Source organism: Eubalaena glacialis, chromosome 1 (assembly GCF_028564815.1).
Source record: "Eubalaena glacialis isolate mEubGla1 chromosome 1, mEubGla1.1.hap2.+ XY, whole genome shotgun sequence".
Classification (NCBI taxonomy): Eukaryota; Metazoa; Chordata; class Mammalia; order Artiodactyla; family Balaenidae; genus Eubalaena; species Eubalaena glacialis.
In genome coordinates, this window is record NC_083716.1 from 7,744,315 (window position 1) to 7,768,685 (window position 24,371).

The 24,371-nt window shown below is 52.9% G+C and overlaps 2 protein-coding genes across 2 annotated transcripts in view; one reads left to right on the forward strand and one right to left on the reverse strand.

Moving 5' to 3' along the window:
- LHPP (phospholysine phosphohistidine inorganic pyrophosphate phosphatase) overlaps positions 1–19,844 on the reverse strand; it is a 135,038-nt gene extending 115,194 nt beyond the window's left edge. Inside the window, exons 1-2 of the mRNA XM_061185538.1 lie at positions 19,653–19,844; positions 2,864–3,051 (exon numbers count right to left, since the gene is read on the reverse strand). Of these exons, the coding sequence (XP_061041521.1) occupies positions 2,864–3,051; positions 19,653–19,777 (313 nt within the window). The 5' untranslated portion in view covers positions 19,778–19,844. The remainder of the gene's footprint in view (positions 1–2,863; positions 3,052–19,652) is intronic.
- LOC133092682 (large ribosomal subunit protein uL2-like) lies at positions 16,577–17,386 on the forward strand. The gene has a single exon (XM_061192327.1). The coding sequence runs from the start codon at positions 16,577–16,579 to the stop codon at positions 17,348–17,350; it is 774 nt and encodes a 257-aa protein (XP_061048310.1). The 3' UTR covers positions 17,351–17,386.
- Positions 19,845–24,371: the final 4,527 nt, after the last annotated feature.

Genomic DNA, 24,371 nt, shown 5'->3' on the forward strand with positions numbered 1-24,371 from the left:
GCACCGCAACAAAGAGTAGTCCCCGCTCGCCGCAACTAGAGAAAGCCCGTGCGCAGCAACAAAGACCCAACACAGCCAAAAGTAAATTAATTAATTAATTAATTAAAAAAAAAAACAAAACTCAGGTATCTGTCAACAGGGGAACAGATAAACAAACCATGGGATGTTCACTCAATAGAATGCCACTCCGCAATCAAGAGGAAAAGACCTACTGACACATGCAACCAAACAGTATGTTGGGTGAAAGAAGCCCTGCACACAAGGAACGGTTAACTCAGTAGGCCTGGGCTGCTCAAACCCTGCACATCCAAAGAAAGGCTGTCTTCAGATCGGGCCCACCACCACCTCCCGGGAGATCACCTCTGAGCCCTTGAAATATCCTGCCTGGAAAGAGTGCTTTTGTGTGCCTGGGACCCTGGGCCACGCTGCATCAGTTTGACACCTGGGGGCCTGGAGACAGAGTAGCCAAGGTCAGTCACACGGGCGCTGCATGCCTACCTGACTGACCCTTAATAAAAACCCTGGGCACAAGGCTGCAGTGAGCTTCTCTGGGTGACCACACCTCAGGCGTACTGTCACACATCGCGCTGCTGGGAGAATGAAGTGCATCCCAGCGCAACGCCCCTGGAAGTTCGCGCCTGGATTCTCCTGGTCTCTGCCCACGCATCTCTTCCCTTCGCTGAGTTTAATCTGTATTCTTTCACTGTAATAAACCATAACTGTGAGTAGGACGGCTTTTCTGAGTCCTGTGAGTCTTTCTAGCAAATCATCAAGCCTGAGGGTGGTCTTGGGAACCCCAAAACCTAGATGCTGTGTGATTCTATTTATATGAAATTCTAGACACAGTAAACTGATTTATAATGGAAAAAAATCCAAACAGTGGGTGCCTCTAAAGGGGTTGGGGATGGGGACTAATAGGGAAGGGCATGAGGGAACTTCTGGGGTGATGGTAATGTTCTAGGTCTTTTTAAAAAAAATATATATATATATATATATATATATATTTTTTTTTTTTGGCTGCATTGGGTCTCAGTTGCGGCATGCAGACTCTTAGTTGTGGCATGCACGCGGGATCTAGTTCCCCGACCAGGGGTCGAACCTGGGCCCCCTGCATTGGGAGCGTGGAGTCTTACCCACTGGACCACCAGGGAAGTCCTGGTAATGTTCTAGGTCTTGAAAGGGGTTTGAGTTACACGGATGTGTGCATTTGTCAAAACTCAGCAAAAGTACACTTGAGATTTTTGCATTTCATTGTATGTAAATTTTACATGAAAAGAAAAAACTAAACAGATTGAACTCTAGTTAATGATGTGAAGTGTTTAGGGGAAGTGTACCAATGTCTGCAAGTTACTTGGAGATGCATCAAAAAGATAAAGATGGATAGATGGATGGAGGGATGGGTAGATATATAATGAAGAAAATACAGCAAAATGTCACTGGTAAAATCAAGGTGAAGGGCATACAAATATTCCAAGTAAAATTCTTCCAGCTTTGTTGTATGTTTGAAAATTCTCATAATAAAATGTTGGGGGGAAGATTTATCGACAATAAAACTTGAAAAAGATTCAAAGTCTGAAAAGTCAGGTACACCTATGGAAAACACAGACGCAGGATTACAGGTGAGGAAGGGCACCTGGCTTCCCCTTCAGCCTCTCAAGCTCTAACATCTGCCTGTTGGACTCACTGATGAACGATGCCTTCAAGGCAAACTCTGAGTTTCCCTCTCACCTCTGGTAGTTCCACCCCACCCCTCCCTTTGCCCTGGGGAGGGGAGGATTTTCTTTCTTAAGTCTTTCTGTTTCTTTAAGGACCTGTTCTAAAGACACTGGCAGGGATCCTAGATCACAGAGGAAGCATTTGGAGAAACACGATTTCTAAAGGCTGGGCATGTCGCCCTCGACTGGCGCCAGAGTCGTGGACTGGACACCCGGACCTCCAGGGAGCTCCCTCCATCTCTTGGAGGCCCACCCCTGTCCGGAGGCGGAAAAGCATTCTTGTCTCTGCCAGAGGTTTGTAAATCAAAACACCAAGTGCAGAGGAAGGAAGAAGGCTCAGTGCAACTAAAGAAAAGTGTCCTGAATTCTGAAGCGTTGCTATGTCTCTTCTTTTTATCTTTTTGGCCGCACCACGCAGCATGTGGGATCTTAGTTCCCCGACCAGGGATTGAACCCGCGCTCCCTGCATTGGGAGCTCAGAGTCTTAACCACTGGACTGCCAGGGAAGTCCCTCTTCTTTTTAAATATTCAGAAGGCACCAGGTAATACTGTTCCTTCCTCTCTGTTCCAGCAAAACTCCCCGCTGAAGGTCAAAGGGGCTCTTTTCCTTCATTCAGACTAATATCAGGAAGTAAACCTGTGCCGTTTGCCAGACAGCAGGGCTGGTTTTCACAAATATACTTCAGAAACCTATGGACCTCAGTCTAGCTTTTCATCCTCCCCACCCCTGTCTCTCTCTGTCTCCGTCTTTCTCTCTCTCTCTCTCTCTCACACACACACACACACACACACACACACACACACACACACACACACCCCAGAGGCTAAAATCTTGCCCCCTTGACAATTCCTTGCCACCTTGCTTCATTCTAGATCACAGAAAGCAAATTCAGGGTTTTCCTCTGAGGAGCCATCTGGAACCTGCCTCCAAACGCCCTCCGGTAGGAGGCCGGGATGGATGGGGCCGGGTCCCCAGCAGGGAGCCCACAGGTTTCCACCCCAAGGCCCACAGGTGTCAACAGGAGCCATGTGCTACCTCTGTGTCCTTCCCAGTGGTTTGGCCCAGGTGAGAAGGACCCCCTCCCCAGCCCCCATCTGGAAAGGGGGCGCCTTCACCCCAACCAGGTCCCAGGGCCCGGCAGGCCTACCGTCGTGGATGAGCAGGTGTGGCCGCAGGCCTCGCTCCTTCAGGATCAGGCAGGTGGCAGGGGCTGGGGCGGTCACCTCGCCCTCTGAGATGTCGAAGCCCAGACGCCGAAGCATCCCCACCAGGTCCCCCCGGGACTTCTGCGACTCGTTGGTGCAGAACCTCACCTTCAGCTGGGACCGCTTCAGTCTGGAAGTGAGGAGACAGGTGGAGGGGCTGTCAGCAGGCGGTGTGGCCTCCTGCGGAGGGGGCTGGACAGGCGCTTCTCCGAGGGCGCAGGCCAGGTCGCCACGGGCCCCTGAGCTGGGCCTCGACTGACCCAGGGGGTTTTGGAGCTGGAGCAGACCATTCTCACCCTCATTGTGCTTGACACAGCTGAGACTCCCCAAGGTTCCCAGCTGGCCTCCGCCCGCACCTCTCCTTCTGCCTGGGACACGTCCCCACCCCTCCCCTGGGACACACTGCCCCACGCACGTGCCAGTTCTCCCACACTCGACACCTCCTCCACCACACCATGCCGCTTAGCCTCACGGGGGTCACCTCCGAGCGTCCTGGCCACCCCTCTGGACCTCCCGTCACAACGAGCATTTCCACTTAGCATCTGAGCTGACTCTGTATCCACACTTTCCCAAATACAAAGGTCAAGGGGCCAAGCTGAGGTGTGTCTCCTCATCGCTGTCACTGAAGAAAGGTTTGCCAGACAGAGTCACCAGGCACACGGGCGAGTTAATGTGAGGTGAGCCTGGGATGCCTGCAGAGTGTCAGCGGCACCGACATCCTTCCCGTCCGAGCTCGCAGGAGGCTCTGCATCCCAGCTGCACCTGGGCAGGCTCACCGAATGCAAAGCCACAAAGCTGATGCCTAAAGAGACCCCAACGAAATAACATTCAACCCTTCTACAGGCAGCTATCGAGCACCTACTAAATGCCTGGCTGGGGTGGGTGCACAGAAATGCCACGGTGTCCACAGGCAGGCTCTCTGACCCCCAGAGCCCTCAGTCAGCAGGTGGGGCGGAAGACCACACAAAGGAAGGGGAATCGGGGATTGAGAACAGAGAGGTGCTGGGAAGGACCAAACAGGTGAAGAGACAGGGTGGCCAGGGAGGGTGGGAAGGTCGGGGAGGCCTCCCTGGGGAGGAGAGAGCTCCGGAGCTGAGACCCGAAGGGAAGCAAAGAGCCAAAGGAAGAGCAGCCGGCAGAAGGAAGGGGGGACCTGGTAAGCGTCAGCGCTGCAGGTGTGGCCGGGCAGGAGAGGAGGCCGGCGTGGGGGCCGAGCAAGGGGGCCAGCGGGCCGGGGGGAGTGGGAAGAGGTGGGCTGGCCACACAGGCCTGGCCCAGAGCACACAGCCCTCCCTGGATGAACCCCGGGCCACAGCGAGGGAGCCTTCATATTTGGCATCTGCAGAGAGCATGGTGGGGGCCCATGGAAGACAACAGGCTGCAAGTCAAGAGGCCCGAGAAACCCTAGGGAAAAGGTGGAGGGTCTGTATATCCCCTTCTCCGATCATCCTGTGTGACACTGCCCCTACCCTGTCTCTATCCAGGTTTTTCTTTCTAACACTAATCAGTATCTCTAATCGTCTCATTCCTGTAGCCGTTCATCATCTCTCTCCTGGACCCATGTGCTCCATGCGGTCAGGAATGGGGCCTGTTGGGTGCTCCTCAGCATCCCCAGCGCTTCACACAGGGCTTGGCACACGGCAGGGCCCCGATAAGCAAGCGTTTGCTGAATGACTGAGTGATGGAAAGTCCAGACGACAGCTGGTGAGAGGGACCCTTCCTTAGGACCACGCCTACTGCTTCCCCCAAGGGTGCCCTGACAGAAACACAGGATTCAGTGGTGAAGACACGCATTCCCACATTACAGTGAGCCTTCAGACCTTCTGAGCACTGGAGCGGACAGGTGCGATTTGGAAAAAAATTGGCAGATCTTCTGACAACAGGGCGAACGCAGACAGAGAGGCTGACAATGTTGTAATCAATTCTTTCTTAGTATTTGTCTTTCCTAATCAGGGGGTTATGAAATATCAATTACGTTTAGTGGTTAATTGCCCTTCATAAAGACAGCTTTTGTATTTTTAAATTAGGCAGTTAATACATTGTAACTAATAGCATCACCTTGTACATTACGGACAGATCTTCATTGATTGGCGCCCGGGATGTGCGATCGCACCCAAGTTAATGGAGCAGTTGAGAGAAGAAGGCAGGGGGTGCCGGGGGACTAATTATTGCTAATGGATTATGATGTGACCTTCTCAGAACAGTGAGCAATCGGTGTGACAGTGAGATGACAGTGCCTCACATCTGCTATTCCAAACACAACTTCGATGCCCATAAAAAAATGAGTAACTAACAGAACTCACTTCAGGACACGTCAGCCACTGTTCTCCTTTGAAATACAACATAAGTTCATCCAAAACACATGCTTTAAAATCAAAGTACTTGTTTTAGGATTGAATCAGTCCCTGGAAAGTGGTGGGAAATGCTTGGGGAAGGCCCCTCCCTGTGGGTCTGTCGCTTCGTGCCCCTGACCGCACTCCCTTTTGACTTTCTGGCACGAGTCCCAGGTCCTCTCTTCATTTTTCTTAATTACTAAAAATAACAGAAGTATTCATTATTATTATTAAAATAGTAAAGCATGAATACAACATTACACTGGACCTTGCCTTGGGGCTCAGTATCCACGATCTGATTTCATCCTCACTCCCTAAGGGCAGAGCCCCCTACATACACCCTGTGTCCCCTACATGCACCCCCCAGGGCCCGGTGCCTGGAGCACAGGGGGCCCTAAGCACATGTTGAGAAAACAAGCTGAGGAGGCAAGAACCACGGTCCCCATTCCAGAGACGACAGAACAGAGGCTCCGGGGGGCAGAGACCTGAGAAGGTCGCTCGGCTTGTAAGTAGCAGAGCCCACGGGCCCGCAGCTGGCTACAAGGTGGCGGCCCAGGCTCTGGTCCAGGGGTTGGAGAAGCTGGTGCTTTCCCAGTAAGGGAGCCACCTGCCGGGGCAGGCCCAGCTCATCCCGCTGGGCAGGAAACTGACACCTTCCCAGGGTGGGGAAGGGTGTGCATGGGGCACACCTGTGCGTGCACAGGGGACAGTGTGAGAAGGTGGGTCAGCACTGAAGGGGAGGCCCTGAATGGCCAGGGCTATGAGCTGAATTGTGTCCCTCCCACAAAATCGTATGTCGTCTCCCTCAGGAGGTAATGAAGGTTAAGTGAGGAGAGAAGGGTGGGGCCCTGATATGACAGGATTAGTGTGCTTATAGCAAGAGACACCAGAGATCTCCCTGCGAGCACAGCGAAGAGGCCGTGTCAGGACACGGCAGAAGGTGGCTACCGAACAAGCCAGGAAGAGGACTCTCGCCAGAGACCCACCCTGCCGGCCCCTCGGTCTTGGATGCCTAGGCTTCAGAACTGTGGGAAGCTAAACCTCCGTGGTTAAGCCCCCAGGCTGTGGTATTCTGTTATGGCAGACTAAGACAGCCAAGGAACCAAAGCCTCGGCACCTCTTGGAGGGGTCTGCTGCCAGAGGTCAGATTCAGCCTCGGGAGGCCTGGAACACACAAATCCAATGTCAGGAAAGCCGGAGCCAGGCGTGGCTTCAGGGCCGCGGCACAGTCTGCAAAGGGCCTCCCAAGGGGAGTGAATCCAAAGGATTTCAACATCGGACTGGGCCCAGCTCCAGGACAGGCCATGTCACCCCATCCCCTGACACCCAAGAACCCTGGGCACAGGGGGCCTACTGCAGGGTCCTGGCAGCCCAGAGCCGGGCTCCGGCCAGACGGCCCCTCTGAGAACACGGCCTCAGTCCACTGCACCCTCCCCAGACCCCCTGAGAGGGTGGGTACTTGCCCCTACTTCCCGCGGCCGCAACGGCTCTTTGAACTGACCTTTACCTCATCCCAGAGGCCAGGACAAGCTCTGAGTGACAACGTCGCCTGATGCAATTACCGAGCATCACATGAACTGGTCCCTTGCAAATCACCTCGGACCTCACACATCTGCTGGCTGTCGGCATCTGCCAGGGGCGCTCACCCGAAAATAATGGAAACCTTCTCATTATCGCTCTCGGTAGCAGGTAGAGTGCTAGGACGATTACTGGACATCCTGACTGACCTTGGCATTGCTCCACAGCCTGATGCCCTCTGGGCTCGCCAAAGAGGGGCTGGGCAGGGGGCAAGGAGGCTGACCTGGATAAGGCCCCTCCTAGCTCACTCCCCACCCCACCCCACCCCAGCCATCTGTCACCTTCATCTGACCCTGAAGGCCCTCTCATCACCCTGAGTCTTTGCCTTCACCCTCCCCTATGGCCAAATCCTACCCATCTGTCAAAGCCTGGTTCGTATGTCCCCTCCTCCAGGAAGCCCCCCAGACCCCGGCCCCTGCCCGGGCAGAGCCCGTCCTCTTCCCACTTGGCTTTCACAGCCCTTGAAGCACAGCAGTGCTTTTCTATGAGAAGCACTTAACTGATCCAAATTCCGGATTTGATGGGCCCACCTGGTAATGGAACCAAGTCATTCTGCTTTCCAGAGAACTTCAGGAAGAAACCCCACGCTCACTGCCGATCCCGCCTGTAGACAGCACTGCTCCAGAGCCCATCTCTAATCCTTCCTGGTGCAAGGTTGTTAAAGGATTCCAGAAGAGAAAGCACAGTGGAGCCAGATGAGTGCAGACAGGTAGACGGGATGGTAGATGGGCCTAGGCACAGGGATGAGGAGCGAGTCACGCCTTCTGCAGGCTGAGGAACAAATGCCTAAGAAAGATGCTCTAATACTGAGCGGGAGGCCAGGTGGCCGAGAGGTGACCAGGAAGTGCTTCAGAGTCTGACGACTGTGGGCTGGTCCCAGTTCTGCCACTTAATGGCTGTGGGACCTCCACAAGCTGTTTCTTCTCTCTGTGGCTCAGTTTCCTCATCTGGAAAATGGGGATGGTAACAGCCTCACAATGTGAGGCTCCAATGAGACCTGCAATGTGCCTGCTCGGGCCTGGCCCACAGTAAGTGCTCACTGAATGTGAGCCGAGAACATCGGCCAGTGGCCGGCGGGCAGGCTCCCCCAACCTAGTTCCCTCCCCGCTCTACCTGCCCCAACTGCCCAGAGCAGGCAGGGCGCTCACCCACCTCGCCCCAGCCACCCTGTGACCAAGCAGCGAGGCCCATGGCGGCTGCCACAACCTCCCCTCCCCTGCTCTCACCACCTGCGCCCACTTGGGGCTCCGAGGAGCACGGGCTGGGTCCTACAGAGGGGGCATGTGTGGAGGGTCTGGGAGGCCAGGCTGATGGCGACTCCAAATCTCACCCCCTACCCCCGGGGGAGGGAACCCAACAGGACGGCGACGGGGAGGAGCCCTCAGGCTGGGTGGGTTCCTGGGTGGGAAGGGGAGGCTGCAGGCTGGCAGGTCAAACGTGAAGTGACAAATGAGGTTAGCACCCAGAGGGGATGGGTGACTTCTCCCCCATCGCAGAGAAAGCAGGGTTTATTTTTTTTGATTTTGCTCATCCCTGGGCTGGTCTTCAAAAGAGCTGTGTGAGGTCCACAGGCCCACCCTGGGCTGAAATTCTGGTCTCCTACCAGAGCCACTTCTACGTCAAGTAGCCTGGAATCCTCTCCTGAGACAGAAGAAACTCATACCAGGAGGGGAGGGAGGTGTAGGGGAGGAGAGGGGCATCTCCCCTCATTCCTGCCCCCCTGAACCATGCCCGCTCTGCCCCTGGGCCTACAGCTCAAGACGCTACCTGATGGGGAAGAGGGCCCCTGTTACTACTGAAATGGCCACAGTTGCAGATATGCTTCAGTTTCTCAGAGAAGGAAAGAACACCCACAACACCTCGGGGGGTCATTATGAACCGAAACTCGGGCGGCAGCGCCCAGCCAAGACCCTCAGAGAACATCAGTCTCAGCCGCCCCATCCATCAGCATCAAGATCGCGTTACCTAGCAGAGCTCCACGGCAGCACCGGCCACTGTCTGATTTTGAGATCTGTGGCTGCTTTCCTTTTAGAAAGCCACAGAGATTGAAAACACACATTTGGAAAATTGAAACTTGCAAAGTGCATATTTGTTCTAAGAACCCAATTTTTTAAAAATAGAAGGTCAAACAGGAGCCCATGAACAGAGCAGAGACAGTTCTGCAGTAGAAAAATACAGTCATAAAGGAAGGGAGGGAGGGAGGGAGGGAAGGAGGAAAGAAAGAAAGAAAAATATAGTCACACACACACCAAGGGGCACCCACGTTGATTCTGAGAGGGACCAGGTCCAGCTCCCCATGTGCCCTGATGTAGGGCCTCAGCTTAGGGGCAGGGAGATGCCTTCTGGCTGGAGCAGCGACAGAAGGACTTTTGCCCCCATGAGCATGGGGTCTGGCTCCCCAGTTGGGGTCCGGCACCTGCACCTTGCACATGCCCTTGGCCAGGCATCCATGGGCCAGACTCTTGGGAGTCTTGAGTCCCAACCATGAAATGGGGTAACAGTAGCGCCTAGCCTTCTGGCTCTCCAGGGTGGGGCACAGAGGACGCGCCATGAGCCCTATCATGTGCTGGTATCACCACGGGGCCACGAATGCTGAGGGACACCGGTAAGGCCTTTGCCAGCAGCTCTGGCTGGGCCTGCTGCACCTCCCCCTTCTTTCCACCGACCCACCAGAGTAGACATTTTGGCCAGGCTGACAGCCAGCTGCTAGGTCCCTGGAGGTCCCTCCCCACTCTCCATCAGACACTCTGCTGGGCAGACTGTGTCGTCAGAGTCCAGGCAAGAAACAGAGTCCAAAGTCTGGACGGAGAGAAGAGAACAAGAGCAGTGGTGACGCATGGAAGTGGCCCTGGCTGAGCCTCTCAGTCCGGGCTAGCCAGCCAGTGACCTCAGGGGGACAGCAACGAGGTCAAACAGACGTCGGGCAGGCCTGAAGCCAGGGCCCTTACGAAACACGTGGCACACCTTCCACAACCGCGGCCACCTCACCCGCCATCCAGTATGTTCTCTCTGACCTGCCTGGGCCTCTGAGCTCAGATCAAAGGGACACGCTGAGCCCACAACATCACTTTACTAGTTACTAATAAATTCAATTTAGAATGAAGTGCATGGGAACCTAGAAACCACAGGAGACGTTGGAGATTATCCAACCTAGTGGCTCCTTTCGCAGAGGGGGAGACCGAGGCCCAGAGGGATACGAGGAACCTAAGGGCACATTTCTGGGAGCCATGGGTTCTTTGGTCCACTCCCCAGCCTTGGAAGGTTAGCCAACAGCTAGTCCTCCCCTGACGTGGTCACAGGCTGGTCAAGTGCTGGGCGCTGCAGGGGACAGAGCCAGGCATTCTCGGGTAAGGTGGGAGCCTGGCTCGGGAAGCAGACACACCCTCAGCACCTCTGCCACCTCGTCCCTGTGTGACCAAGGCTTGTCACCTAACCCTCTCCAGTGCTAGTAAAATGGGGCACTAGCAGTAGCTACCTGACAGGACTGTCCTGAAGCACCTGGCATGTTGCAAATACTCAGTGAATGACAGTGAAGATGATGGTGGTGACAATGACAACCACACCTCTGGCAGGCCCGGGGCTGGGTGCTGGGGACATCTGGGCCCTCGAGGCAGGTAGTCGGACAAGAAGACAGATGCCCAGGGAACTGGGACAGCTGGAGGAGCCAGCTGGTGAGGGAGGCCTGCTGGATGGAGCCCAGAGAGCTTCGCCCGGGGCCACCATTAAGAAAGAGGGCAAAGTTCAACCCAGCAAAGGGAACCTGGGGTAAACCGGCGCTGGCTCATCCTGGCAGACATCCCAGAGCACCCAAGACAGAGGGAGCCCCAACAGTAGTTACAACAGCTCCCCACGAGAGGAAACTGAGGCACAAAAAGGCTAACGAACTTGCCCAAGACCACATGACAACCACAGGGCAGAGGTGGGACTCGAAACCCAGGTCCTCGCCCACAAGAGCTGACACCTACCTTCTTTTAGGGGCAGCACCTACCCTGGTAAGGGTCTGGCCCCCACTCTCCTTCCTCATGAGGTGGCTTTGAGCAAGTCCTATTTCTCCTCTATAAACAGGGCTGCATCCTGCCAGCCCCAGGGTGGTGGGAAATCACCCTGCACACCGCCACAGGCAGGGCCCGGGCAGGGCTTTGCCAATACGGCTTCTCTGTATATCCTTGGGGGGCTGTGGGGTCAGGACTCCACCTGTGGGCTCCATGAGTGACCCGTGCCATGCCCACCTCCTAATCAGCCAGGGCCTTCCTACCAGAGGCAGCATCTTTGGGATAAACCATTAACTCTGCTCCAGAACCCCCAGCCTGGCTGCCCTTGATTTCCACAGGGTGACCCCTGCCCACGGAGGCTGAGATCAGAAACCCAGAAACAGCCCTTGTCATGACAGTGGAGCCGTGGGTGGCTTCACAACAATGTCCCTCGGTTTCCCTCCACACAAGTCAGGGTCACAGTTCTGTTATTACTCTACCTGAGGGCAGTTGTGTCTCCTTTAACTCTAAGAACAAAAATGGTATTTCACACACATCACTCTGTAACTTTTTCACTGACTATACGCAACATTCACCTCATACAAACTAATGTCAACACCAAACAGAGCTACCTCACTCCTTTTAACTGCTGGGGAATATTCTGAGGTCTGGATAAACCATAATTTATTCCCTTGTCCCCTCCTGATAGACACGCAGGTTGTTTCCAGCCACAAATATAAAATTATATTGTGACAGCTCAACACATACGTACTGTTGAGCTGTCCACTGCCCCAGACTTTAGTACTGTTATATATTTTTTTAACATCTTTATTGGAGTATCGTTGCTTTACAATGGTGTTAGTTTCTGCTTTATAACAAACTGAATCAGCTATACGTATACATATATCCCCATATCTCTTTTCCTCTTGCGTCTCCCTCCCTCCCACCCTCCCTGTCCCACCCCTCTAGGTGGTCACGAAGCACCGAGCTGATCTCCCTGTGCTATACGGGGAGGGGGAAGGGTAAGCTGGGACAAAGTGAGAGAGTGGCACGGACATATATATGCTGCCAAATGTAAAACAGATAGCTAGTGGGAAGCAGCCGCAGTGGTTAAGACTCCGCCTTCCACTGCAGGGGGCTCGGGTTTGATCCCTGGTGGAGATCCCATGTGCCGTGGGGCGTGGCCAAAAAAAACGACACTTTCATCATTTTCACTGACTGACCTCATAATCGGTATTACAGATTTGAACAGAGAAAATACACACCATTCAAACATTGCTCTTTTATCTGTTTTTAAAATTTGGGGGATTCTACCTCAGATTTCATTTAGGAGATAAATGCTCTGAGGCGACATAAGTTTGAGACCACTGGCTCGGGATCTGCGGGGAACTCCAGCCTCCAGGGACCTGTGAACCAACAGAACATGTTTCTTAAGCATCAGTGCTGCCCAAGGAGTGGGGGGTCGTGGGGGGTGTGATGGGGGGACCATGGAACTGGACAAGAGCCAGCAAGGGGAGGGGCGGCTTCTTAAAATCCCCTGCGCTTTGGGGGGAACACAGAGGAAAAGGCGTGGAAGGAGCTACAGGGTCCCCCTGGGGGAATGACTAGGATGGGGCTGGTGATGACGATTTGGACTTCTTACTTAGTACATTCATGCGCTAGTGGGATGGTTTACAAGAAGGAAGCCACCTCTGCCTTGGGAAGCCTAAACTGTGGACGTTATGAAACCAGGACTCGGCCTGGGAGGAGAGCATCGTTCTCTCGCCTGGCCCCCAACTCCGAAGTCAGCCTAGTTCACCCGCAGAGAGGAAGTGACAAGTGACAGGGCATTCTCAACAAACACACCTTGTCCAAGGTCCAGGGTGAGTCAGGAAAGCTGTTGTTGGCCTAAACTCAAACAAACGGCCCGCCCCCTCTGATAGCCTTAAGAGCCCCCTCTGGCAGGTGCTGGGCCACGTGGGGGATGGGACGAGGCAACGCAGGGAGGCTCCCGGATCTCTCACAGTCTTGGTAGCTACTATTATTACCGCCACTCCTGGGCGGCTGTGTCCCTGGGGCCCGATGGAGCCAGGGTGGCCGAGCATCGGGAGGGGCTTGGTCCTAGGCCGCACTTCAGACAAGTTCCCTGGCCCCGTTCCTCTGGCTCTAAGACCTGCTGGGAGGGGCCTGAGTTTTAACAGGGTCCCAGGGCTTCTGGTGCACACTGGAGGGATGGGTTGCGGGTCTGTTAGTCCTGGGTGGGAATTGCTTTATGAGGCTGCCCTGGGCCGAGGCCGAGCCTGCTTCCTTCCGCCGGCCGCAAAAAGGCTGGGCCGCGCTGGGCCCAGCAGATGTGCTTTAGTGGCCCGAGACAGGATGCAGTAAATGCCCACCCGCCTTTCACATGCAGATCCCTCTGGGGCTCCCCTTTGTGCTGACCAGCCCGGGGGCCGGCCCCTGCAGCCCCCGCTGTGCCCAGCCCTGCCTCTGAATGGCTCCCCTCGGGGAGCCCAACTGCCCAAGAATGGACTCCAATAAAGGGCCTGATGGGGGGACCCAGGCCGGTTACAGATGTCCCATGACCACGCCCACCCACAAGTCCTAGCACAGTAAGAGGGCTCCACCTGGCCAGCACCGTGCCCAGCGGCTCCAGGGAGCCTGGACCTCCTGTTCTCCAATCTGGGACGTTCCTGGCCCAGATGACAGCTTCAGAGCCCAGCTCACACATCACCGGCTCCCCATCTCCCTGGCGGCTCAGTCTCTCTCCACCTGACACTAGCCTTTCCGGGTGCTCTTTACGCTGCTCTCCCCATACAGGACGGTCAGCTTCCCGAGAGCAGGGACTTCCACCTGCCCCACTCACTGCCCCTTGTCCCAATGCCTACAGCGGTGTTTTCAGTATAAAAGAAGCACTCGATAAATATTTGTTGGGTGAGTGAATGAATGAACAAATGAACAAGTGCACCTTTAATGAGAAGCAGTGTGGTATTGCGGGGATAACTGGGGCTTGGAGTCAGGTGGACCGGGGCAGGGCGGGGGGCGGGGGGCGGGAAGGGAGGGAACCCTGGCCCAGCCACTTTCTCCACTTTGGCCACTTCCCAAATCTCTCTGAGCCTCAGTCCCGGCTTTGAAAAGGGCTGGTTGTGAAGGTAGCTTGATCATCAGTGACTGCTATTATGGTGGTCGGTATTGTTTTAAAAAGCAGAGCTAATACTCCCCATGTGCTCTGTGTCCCCAAACAGGTGGGAACCTTTCCAAAAACCTGAGGACACCTGTCACCACAGAAAGTCTAGGAAGAGAAGTGGTGAGTCACCCCTTCCGGGGTTCCCAGAACAGCAGGTGCTGTTTGGGAACCCACGGCACTGGGGAGATGCCATGGAGGCAAACGTCCCCCAGGGCCCCGGGACCCCCATCACGCTGCCCCTCTGCAGAGCTGCTCTCACCCTGCGAACTTCCTCTGAGCTCCCTTGTGACTTCAAAGCCAGCCTTGCATATCAAGGAGGCCACAGAGTGCAGGGTGTAGCTGCAAAAACTACAAAAAGTGGTGGAAGCCTGGCGTTATTCACCTTGGCCAGCAGGGCCTGGCCCGGGAAAGAGCCGTGTCCCCAAGTCTGACATCCCCAGGGAAACTCCAAAAGCAGGCAGATTTTACTGGGGGAAGTTGCCCACATACACTCACTGCCAGGAGGGTCTGGATGCTGGGCTCCGGGGGCCCCACAGGAGAGCATGGGCGGCTTCCTTGGGCCTGAGTGTGATCAGCTGGCCACTGGAGGCCGAGCCTGGGTGGAGGGGCCTAGTCTTTAAAGAGCCAGCACAAGAGCTGAAGAGAGAAAAGGCACGTGGGTGAGAGCCAGAGGGTGCCGCAGCATGGAGGGCCCAGGCTCTGCGGGTGCTGGGCTGCTAAGGGGCTGGTCAGTGAAGACCCCCCCGAAAGTCTGTATAACTGGGAGCAAGGGGGTGAAGTGGGCAGAGGGAGAGAAGGGGCCACAAAGGTCACTCGGGAAGGCCCTGGTGGAGCAGGAAGAGGCATGGGGACGCGGTCCTGTGGCGTGGAGTCCCGGGGAGGGTTCAGGGGGACCAGGCCTCATTCTCCAGGACGATCAACTCCCCGGAGATAATGAGAACTATGTCCCCTCACCGGAAACAGTCCCACACACTATGGGGAAGGCACTTCTCCCCTCTCTCAGCTACAAAACTGGCTGGGATGTATTTTAGGACTGCTAGTATATCCGGTTATTATACCGCTGCTAGATTTATACAGTGTAGTTGCTACCAAAGACACTCCAGCTAGATAAATTAGTTGAATTAAAGCAAATGAAGACAAAAAACTCCCGGGGATCTGTTGGAAGATGCCAGTGCCAAACCCACAGAGGTTAAAGGACCAGGGATCACTCTCCTTCGAGTCACACCCTGGAATCTGTGCAGGTGTTTGTTGGACAGTGTATCGGGGGGGAGCATTACCCAGGGGAGATTGCTAGAGAGAAGCCCCTGACCTTTTCCAATGCCCGCTTCTCCCTCAAAGGACTCTAAGTATGGGTCCAGCACAGCGGTTAGGAGTCGCGCAGACCTGGGTTCCCATGGTCCCTGGGCCATCGCAGCTGAGACCCTAGCAAGCCCTGAGCCGCAGTGGCTTCAGCTGATTGAGGGAGATAACCTCCTCCCACCCCCACGCTGTTAGGGGGACTACATGACATAAACAGGGACACCCAGCATAGAGAAAGCACTCTCTGAGAGCAGCCAGCTTTGCTGGTGCTGGGAGATGCCTGGAGCCTCACTGGCCCGGGAGGGGTGCACACCAGACCCACATTACTGACTGGAAACAAGGGCTCACAATCAGCCCTACCTATTCCAAAGCCACTGCTGAATCCATTCTGAGCTCCTCAGCAGAAGGTAGACGGGGAGGGACCGAGGCTCTGTCCATATCCTTGACCTACTTTATTTCTCAGGTTTTGAGGCAAAAATGACCCTGCTCAAATGCAAAGGACTTCGGGACTTCCCTGGTGGTGCAGTGGTTAAGAATCTGCCTGCTAATGCAGGGGACACGGGTTCGAGCCCTGGTCCGGGAAGATCCCACATGCCGCAGAGCAACTAAGCCCGTGCGCCACAACTACTGAGCCTGCGCTCTAGAGCCCGCGAGCCACAACTACTGAGCCCACGTGCTACAACTAATGAAGCCCACATGCCTAGAGCCTGTGCTCTGCAACAAGAGAAGCCACAGCAATGAGAAGCCCGTGCACCACAAGGAAGAGTAGCTCCCGCTCGCCGCAACTAGAGAAAGCCCGCGTGCAGCCACGAAGACCCAACGCAGCCAAAAATAAAATTAATTAATTAACTTTTAAAAAATTTTAAGAAAGAATGAATGAAAATGTAAATTAGTTTAAAAAAAATAAAAAATAAAATGCAAAGGACTGACAAACCCACGTGTCGGTGAGGACACAGAGCCACGGGGACTCTCACATATACCACTTTGGGAAACGATTTGACAGCATCTTCTAGCAATGAACATATGCCTATCTTATGACCAGCAATTCCACTCCTAGGTCTGTACCCAGCAGAAATGCATCCATGCATTCACCAGACATGTTCTAGAATGTTCATGGCAGCACTATTCAAAATAACTGAAAACAGGAAACTACACCCCCTCAATAGAAGAACAGATGTGTACTTTACTTTAATATAAAGTTTTTTTTTTAAGTGGCCCTGATTTTTAAAAAATTAAAAGCACGTAAAACAGGAATTCCTATATTAACATGGGACGTGCTCTTTCGGCCGCGCTCCTCAGCAGACTGCTGCCATGGGCCGCGGGATCCGTGGGCAGAGGAAGGGCGCCGGCTCCACATTCCGCGTGCACGTGAAGCACCGAAAGGACGCCGCGCCTCTGTGCGCCGGGGACTTTGCCGAGCAACACGGCTACATCAAGGGTATCGTGAAGGACATCATCCACGACCCGGGCTGCAGCGCGCCCCTTGCCAAGGTGGTCTTCCGGGATCCATACCGTTTTAAGAAGCGGACAGAGATGTTCATCACCACCGAGGGCATCCACACCAGCCAGTTCGTGTACCATGGCAAGCAGGCCCAGCTCAGCATCGGCAATGTGCTCCCAGTGGGTACCGTACCTGGGGGCACCATCGTGTGTTGTCTGGAGGAGAAGCCTGGTGACTGGGGCAAGCTGGCCAGAGCCTCTGGGAACTATGTGACTGTCATCTCCCACAACCCTGAGACAAAGAAGACCAGAGTGAAGCTGCCCTTGGGCTCCAAGAAGGTCATCTCCTCCGCCAACAGAGCTGTGGCCGGTGTGGTGGCTGGAGGTGGCCGCGTTGACAAGCCCATTCTGAAGGCCAGCCGTGCCTACCACAAGTATAAGGCAAAGAGGAATTGCTGGCCATGCGTGCGGGGTGTGGCCATGAACCCTGCTGAGCATCCCTTCGGAGGTGGCAACCACCACCACATCGGCAAACCCTCTACCATCCTCAGAGATGCCTCTGCTGGCCAGAAAGTGGGTCTCATTGCTGCCCACCGGACTGGGTGTCTCCGGGGAACCAAGACTGTGCAGGAGAAAGAGAATTAGGGCTGGGGGCTCAATAATGTTTGTCTTTTACACAAAAACAAACAAACAAACAAACATGGGAATGTGACGTTTAACTGTCATACTCATGGGGTGTATTGTGTGCCAAGCACTGTGTCAAGGGCCATCATGGCACCTGCCTGCACCCCTCTGCGCCCCTCTCCATCCCCTCAGGTGCTCCAGTCCAACACCGGAGCCATTCTTTATTTCATCTTCTCCTTGTTCCCCACAATATCCAATACATAGGCAGGTCTCATTGGTCCTACTCCCAAAACATCGAATTCACGCCCTTCTCTTCATCTCCATTGCCGCCCCCTAGTCCACGCCCTATCATGTCTCCCTGGACCACACAAGGGTCTCCCAACTGGCTGTTCCCCTGTTTCCTCTGGAGCCCGGCCGTCTGCCCCACTGCCAGCTCATTCTCCGCTTTGCAGCCAGAGATCTTCTTAAAATATTTTTTTTTCTGGTGCAGTATTTTTTTCCAGCATTTTTTGAGACAAAATTGACAAAATATTTGTAATTTGATATCTTGAATGGGAAATACATCCACATGGTTCAAAACTTTAAAAAAAAGTTTATATACAAAGTTACCGAGGGAAGAGCCTTGCTCCCATCCCTACCCCCAAACACCTAGTTCTCCCCAATCACTTGCCTTCCAGATCCTCACAGGTTGAAGCTCTTCCCTCCAGTTTCCTTATACAAACACACCAGCAGGAATACACGCTTGCATTTCTGCCTTTTCCACCCAAAAGACGGCACAGTGCACATCCTGTCTTCACTGACAGCACGTCTACATGGCAGGCATGCTCATTCTTTTTTATGCAGCATGGAATTCCACTGTGTAGAAGGATAGACTGTAATACTCCCCTAGAGATGGATAGTTGAGCTGTTTCCAGTCTTTTGCTATTTCGCAAGGCACTGCCATGAATGACCTCCCACCTATGTCATTTCTCATGTATGAGGCAGTACGCTGATAGATAATGCCAAATGCATCTTCCACAAGCAATATAAGACAGGGTCTGCTTCCACAAACTCTCACCAAGAGAATGCGCTCCCAAAGTTGTGGATTTTGGCCAATTTTCTCAAACTGATGAAAAAAGGCATCTCAGGATAGTTTTAATTTGCACTTCTCTTATTCGAGTAAGGCTGAGCATCTTTCCTATGCTTTTCCTTTGTGTTTCTATTTGTTTTCCTTTCCTATGAATTGTTTATATCCTTTGTGCATCTTTCTGTTGGGCTGTTGATATGTTGTTGTTGTCGATTTCTAGATTTTGAGGCGTAGCTACAAAGGTATTCTCCTACTCCAAGATTTCAAAGGGAATCTCTCCTGTTTTCATTTACTTATATGGTTTCACTTTCTACATTTAAATGTCTTGAAAACATAAATCAGATCACACGACACTCCTGCCTAAAATCTTCAGTGACTTCTCATTGCACCCAGGATGGAATCCAGAGAGCTCTCTGTGACCCGCAGGTCCCTGCCTGCTGTAGCCATGCTCACCCTCGCTAGTCCCCACTCGCTCTTCAGTTCCGTGAATGCGTGCGATCTGCCGAGCTCTCCTCCGAGCTCTCCTCCGCCTCAGGCTTTGCAGCCACTGTTCCCTTCAGATGGAAGGCACTTCCTCCTCCACTTCACCCCATGCCCCCTCTTACCCTCTGGTTCTGCGATGCCAGTGGCAATTACAAAGCCCAGGGCCCAGTGGTGCCAACAGTGGTCCTGGCAGTGTCCTCTGTGCACAAGACATGGTGGACAAGACGCCCTCCTACCGTCTAAGCAGACAGTCAAGGCAGTCCAACTGAATTACAATGCCAGCCACGTATGTAATTTAAAGTTTTCTGGTAACCACATTAACAAAGGTTAAAAGAAGAAGGTGGAACTAATTAATATATTTTATTTAAGCTAACATATTCAAATTACTATCATTTCAACATGTAACCAGTATAAAACAATACAATGAACTTTTTACATTTTTTCTCACTAAGTCTTCGAAATCCGGTGTGGGTTGTACACTTACACCACATCTAAATTCAGACTTGCCACATTCCAAGCGCTCAACAGCAAGGAGCGGGGCTGCCCTGTTGGACAGTAGCGCAACTCTAACCAGCAGAGGCCCGGGGCTCACCCAGGGACGCCGGGTGCCTGGCACACCCGGGGGCTGCAGCGCGACCCTCCCGGGACCAGCCCTCCGCTCGCCGGGCGGGGCGGGGCCAGAGCAGCAGCCCCACCCCGCCCCCCAGCAGCGGCCCACAGGACCCGGCTGAGCACAGCGCCGGGCGCTCGAGGCGGCCTGCGCGGCCCACTCACCTCGCCAGCGCCTCCACAGAGCCTGCGATCGGCGCGCCGCCGCCCTCACCGCCGTCGTACAGCACGCCTGAGATGTCGAGCAGCACCCCGCGCACGCCAGCCAGCCGCTCGCCCCACGCAGCCATTGCGTTCCGCCTGCGCCTCGGCCCCCGCGTCCCAACCGGCTGCTGGAAGCTGCGGCCGCGCTCGCCGCGCAGGGGCGCCTGGGAAGTGTAGTCCCGCGGGCGGGGCGGGGCAGAGCTGGGCCGGTGGGGCGTGGCCGGGCGCAAACCCGGCAAGACGGGCGCTGCTTACCCATTCCCGAGTCACGCGTCCCCAAAATGGGAGCTTTTTCACCTGGAGATCAGTGAATAAAGGGTCAGCCTCCCTAAAAATTAGAGCAAGGCAGATTGGGACGAGGAGGCAACCGGAAAAGTAACAAAATTTAAAGAGAACAGGCAAGACCTTCATTGGTGTTTTCCTGTGGCCCGATGACACTCCTAAAAGCAATGGAGGTAGTTGGGCCCACAGACCGGACAATGCTGCGCGCCTGAGAAGCAATGATAAGGAAACGAATCTCTAAAGACATGTCTGAAGTGTAAGCTATGATGCCAAAACAAGCTGGAAGAAAAATAAATGTTCAGGGACCGGAATTGTTCAAGAAGTGATAAGATGGGTACTGACAGAAATATTATGCCATGAAAAAAGGAAGACTAGTTTACAACATGAAAAACGCTCATGATATAACATTGTGTGAAAAAGCAGAGGGACTTCCCTAGCTGTCCAGTGGTTAAGACTCGGCTTCCAATGCAAGGGAAGTGGATTCCATCCCTCGTTGAGGAACTAAGATCCCACACGCGGAGTGGTGCAGCCAAAAAAAAAAAAAGCAGAATGCAAAATTGTATGTAGACCACTGCCTACAAAAATAAGGCATAGGAATGGCTGAGAAGAAAATGGGAATATTGCAATGTGTTAGCCCAGTGAGATTTTGGATGAATTTTTACATTCTATTTAATGTTACATCGTTTTTGTAATAAATAAAAGTTGATAGAAAAGGGGAAGAGTTTCCTTGACTGCCCTTCTGACCCTTTCAAGTGTTTAAACTGAAACTTCAAAGAATTTGACTTCTGGCACTTCCCTGGTGGCACAGCGGTTAAGAATCCGCCTGCCAAAGCAGGGGACACAGGTTCGAGCCCTGGTCCCGGAAGATCCCACATGACGCGGAGCAACTAAGCCTGTGCGCCACAACTACTGAGGCTGCACTCTAGAGCCCGTGAGCCACAACTACTGAGCCCGCGAGCCACAACTACTGAGCCCGTGTGCCACAACTAGCGAAGCCTGCGCGCCTAGAGCCCATGCTCCGCAACAAGAGAAGCCACCGCAATGAGATGCCCGCACACTGCAATGAAGAGTAGCCCCGCTCACCACAACTAGAGAAAGCCTGCTCACAGCAACAAAGACCCAACGCAGCCAAAAATAAATAAAATAAATAAATTTATTTTTTTTAAAAATTGACTTCTCTTAGCCTGACTTAACTTTAAGGTTTCAAAAGAAGACCATATTAGGGTGGCCATTTTGTTTCAGGCTGTTGATTCACAGATGGGATGAAGAATTCATCAGAATATTAGAACTTTAACCCAGTTCAATGAATCGTGAATGTCATGTTGATAAGTTTACTAGGAAAACTGTGTACTCTGCCGATTTTACAAGAGAAATATAAAATATAGTTCCTGCCCTTTGGGGATTTACAATCTGGTTGGGGGAGAAATGAATATGAGACCTCATATTAATCATGGTTCTTGGGCTTCCCTGGTGGCGCAGTGGTTAAGAATCTGCCTGCCAATGCAGGGGTCACGGGTTCAAGCCCTGGTCCGGGAAGATCCCACATGGTGTGGAGCAACTAAGCCCATGCGCCACAGCTACTGAGCCTGCGCTCTAGAGCCTGTGAGCCACAACTACTGAGCCCATGTGCCACAACTACTGAAGCCCGCGCGCCTAGAGCCTGAGCTCCGCAACAAGAGAAGCCACTGCAATGAGAAGCCAGAGCACCACAATGAAGAGTAGCCCCCGCTCGCCGCTACTAGAGAAAGCCCACACACAGCAAAAAAGACCCAATGCAGCCAAAAATAAATAAATACAATAAACTTTTTTAAAAAAATCATGGTTCTTAGCTGCAGACAATAGAAACTTCTCAAGCTAGAGGGGTATGTTTATACAAGGCATCAAGAAGCTTACAGATTTCCAGGGGGACTGGGTAACCAAGCTCAAGTACTGCACAGCAAAGAGCCGTGCAGCTCTGAGAAATGCCCAATTTCATTGTTCCACTGAGACTACTGCTCCATCACTTGGCTCTTAAGATGACAGGGACCTGATAGTACTGCCCCGAAAGAACCAAATCCACCCACCATACCTTCAGAGAATTCTCTCTCTCCACCTATGGTCACCATCTCACTTTTACCATGTCTGGCTTGGTGGAACCTAGTCCAACCTGCAAGGGAGTCTGGGAAATGCAGTGTTTGCATTCCAGATTCTGTGGTAAAGGAACTGAGTGAGTCAGTCTGGATAATCTACCACAATCATCATGAGCCATAAATCACCCACGTATAGAACTTCAACTCTGTGGGCTCAGTGGGTCCCAGGGTCCAAAAGTCTAAAGTGTGATCTTTGCCTTTGAGTCAAGACTGGGCAGAGAACAAGATGTACACTTTTAAGATTACTGATCAAACGTGTGCGGAGTGCCAGTGAGTGACAGACACAGCCAAGACGATGGACTGTATGGGCTGTGGAGGGCAGCTGTGGTTTCTGAGCAGAGGGGCAGCCTGAAATGGACCTTGAAGCATGGCTCGGCTTTAGCTTCATGCCAAAGAGGAAGAGGAGAAAGGGCACTTCTGCCTGTGGTGGTCAGTCCATGCGTAGTTCTCCCTCTCCCATTAGCTGGGCATGACCTTGGGCAAATCACTTTCTATATCTAAGATTATGGAGACAGAATAATGGCTCCTCGAAGATGCCCACGTCCTACTTCCCAGGACCTGTGAGTGTGTTACCTCACATGGCAAAGGGGACTTTGGAGATGTGATTAAGCTAAAGATCTGGAAATGTGAGATTATCCGGAATGATCCACATGGGCTCGATCTAATCACAAGAGTCCTTATAAAGGAAAGAGGGAGGCAGGAGAAGAGTCAGAGGAGACATGACAACACGTCATGCTGAGGTGAGAGAGAGATTTGAAAATGCTACGCTGCTGGGCTTGAATACAAAGGAGCCATGAGCCACGAAATGCAGGCAGCCTCTAGAAGCTGGAAAAGGCGAAGAAATGGATTCTCCCCTACAGCCTCCAGAGGAATACAGCCCTGAGAACACCTTGATTTTAGGACTTCTTGCCTCTAGAACTGTAAGAGAACAAATTTGTGTTTTTTAAACCACAAAGTTTGTGGTAATTTGTTACAGCAATAATAGGAAATGAATACAGGGACCCGAGTCTCTCACCTGAAGAATGACACGTTGGTCCAAGGCAACAGACCTCTCTAAGTGTGGGCTCAGACCTAACCCAAAAGTCCACGACCTTTCTTTGGATGTAATAGAAGGGCACTGTAGAAGTTAGAGTTGTTTGGGCTGCATGTAACAGAGATCCACCTATAGGTGTTCAACCGGATAGACTTACTCTTTCTCATATATCAAGAAGCCAAGAGGAAGTCAGCCCTGGGCAGGTACAGCAGTTCCCAGGAACATCAGGAAATAGTCTACTTCCAACTTTCTGCTTCACCATCCTTAGGCTTTCACCCTCATGCTGTCAAGATGTCTGCTGTACCCCCAGGCATCACATCTGCATTTCAGGAAAGAAAGGAAAGGAAAAGGGAAAAGGGCCTGTGACAACTGAGTCTTGCCCTTTATACCAGGAAAAACAAAAGCTGCCCCAGAATCCAGACCCAATAGATTCTTGTTTATATCTTTTGGGCCAGAGCTAGTCAAGTGGCACATTAACACTCCAGTGTGCAGGGATGTAAGAGCTTGGCCTCTTACATTTCCAATAACAAGTCTACAAATCATGTCTGAATTTCAGCTTAAATATGAATCCTTCCAATCCTCTTTTGCTGTAGTAGATGTGTGTATAATCCTTCCAGACTTGCTTGTATTAGCTAGGACTCTTTGGTTGCCAGTGACAGAAACCCAATTGCAAATGGCTTAAATTTAAAAGGAATTTATTGGCTCTTGTAACCAGTCTAGCAATTGATGGCTTCAGATGTAGCTGGTTCTAAGGCTCGAATGGTGATGTTCTGGGCTCTCTGACTCTCCATTTCTTGGCTCTGCCCCCTTCTCTGGGTTCACTTCCTTCTCTCTGTGTGGCCAGGCTCTCTCTAGGCAGTGGGGAGGGAGGGCTGTGGCAGTTCCAGGCCACAGAGCCCTGGGTAAACCACATGGCAAAGAACATTTTCCTCAATTTGGCCTGATAGTTGCAGAAAGAACTCTGACTGGCCCTCATGTCTGTGTTCAGAGGGAAGAGGTACTGTGATGATACAGCCTGACTTAGGTGCCGAGGAGGGGCACTTGAGTACAGCCTCACCACGGCCACATAAAATGGGGGAGGAATGCCCCCAGCAAAAGGCAGGGCGTTGTAACAAGAGTGTTATGGTCTGAAAGTTTATGTTCTCACAGAATCATGTGTTGAAATCCTAACCCTTAAGGTGATGGTATTAGGAGGTGGGGCCTTTGGGAGGTGATTAGGTCATGAGGTTGGAGCCC

Bases quoted from the DNA above. Each gene is read 5' to 3' on its own strand.
- LOC133092682 (XM_061192327.1), top strand. From the start codon at position 16,577: ATGGGCCGCGGGATCCGTGGGCAGAGGAAGGGCGCCGGCTCCACATTC.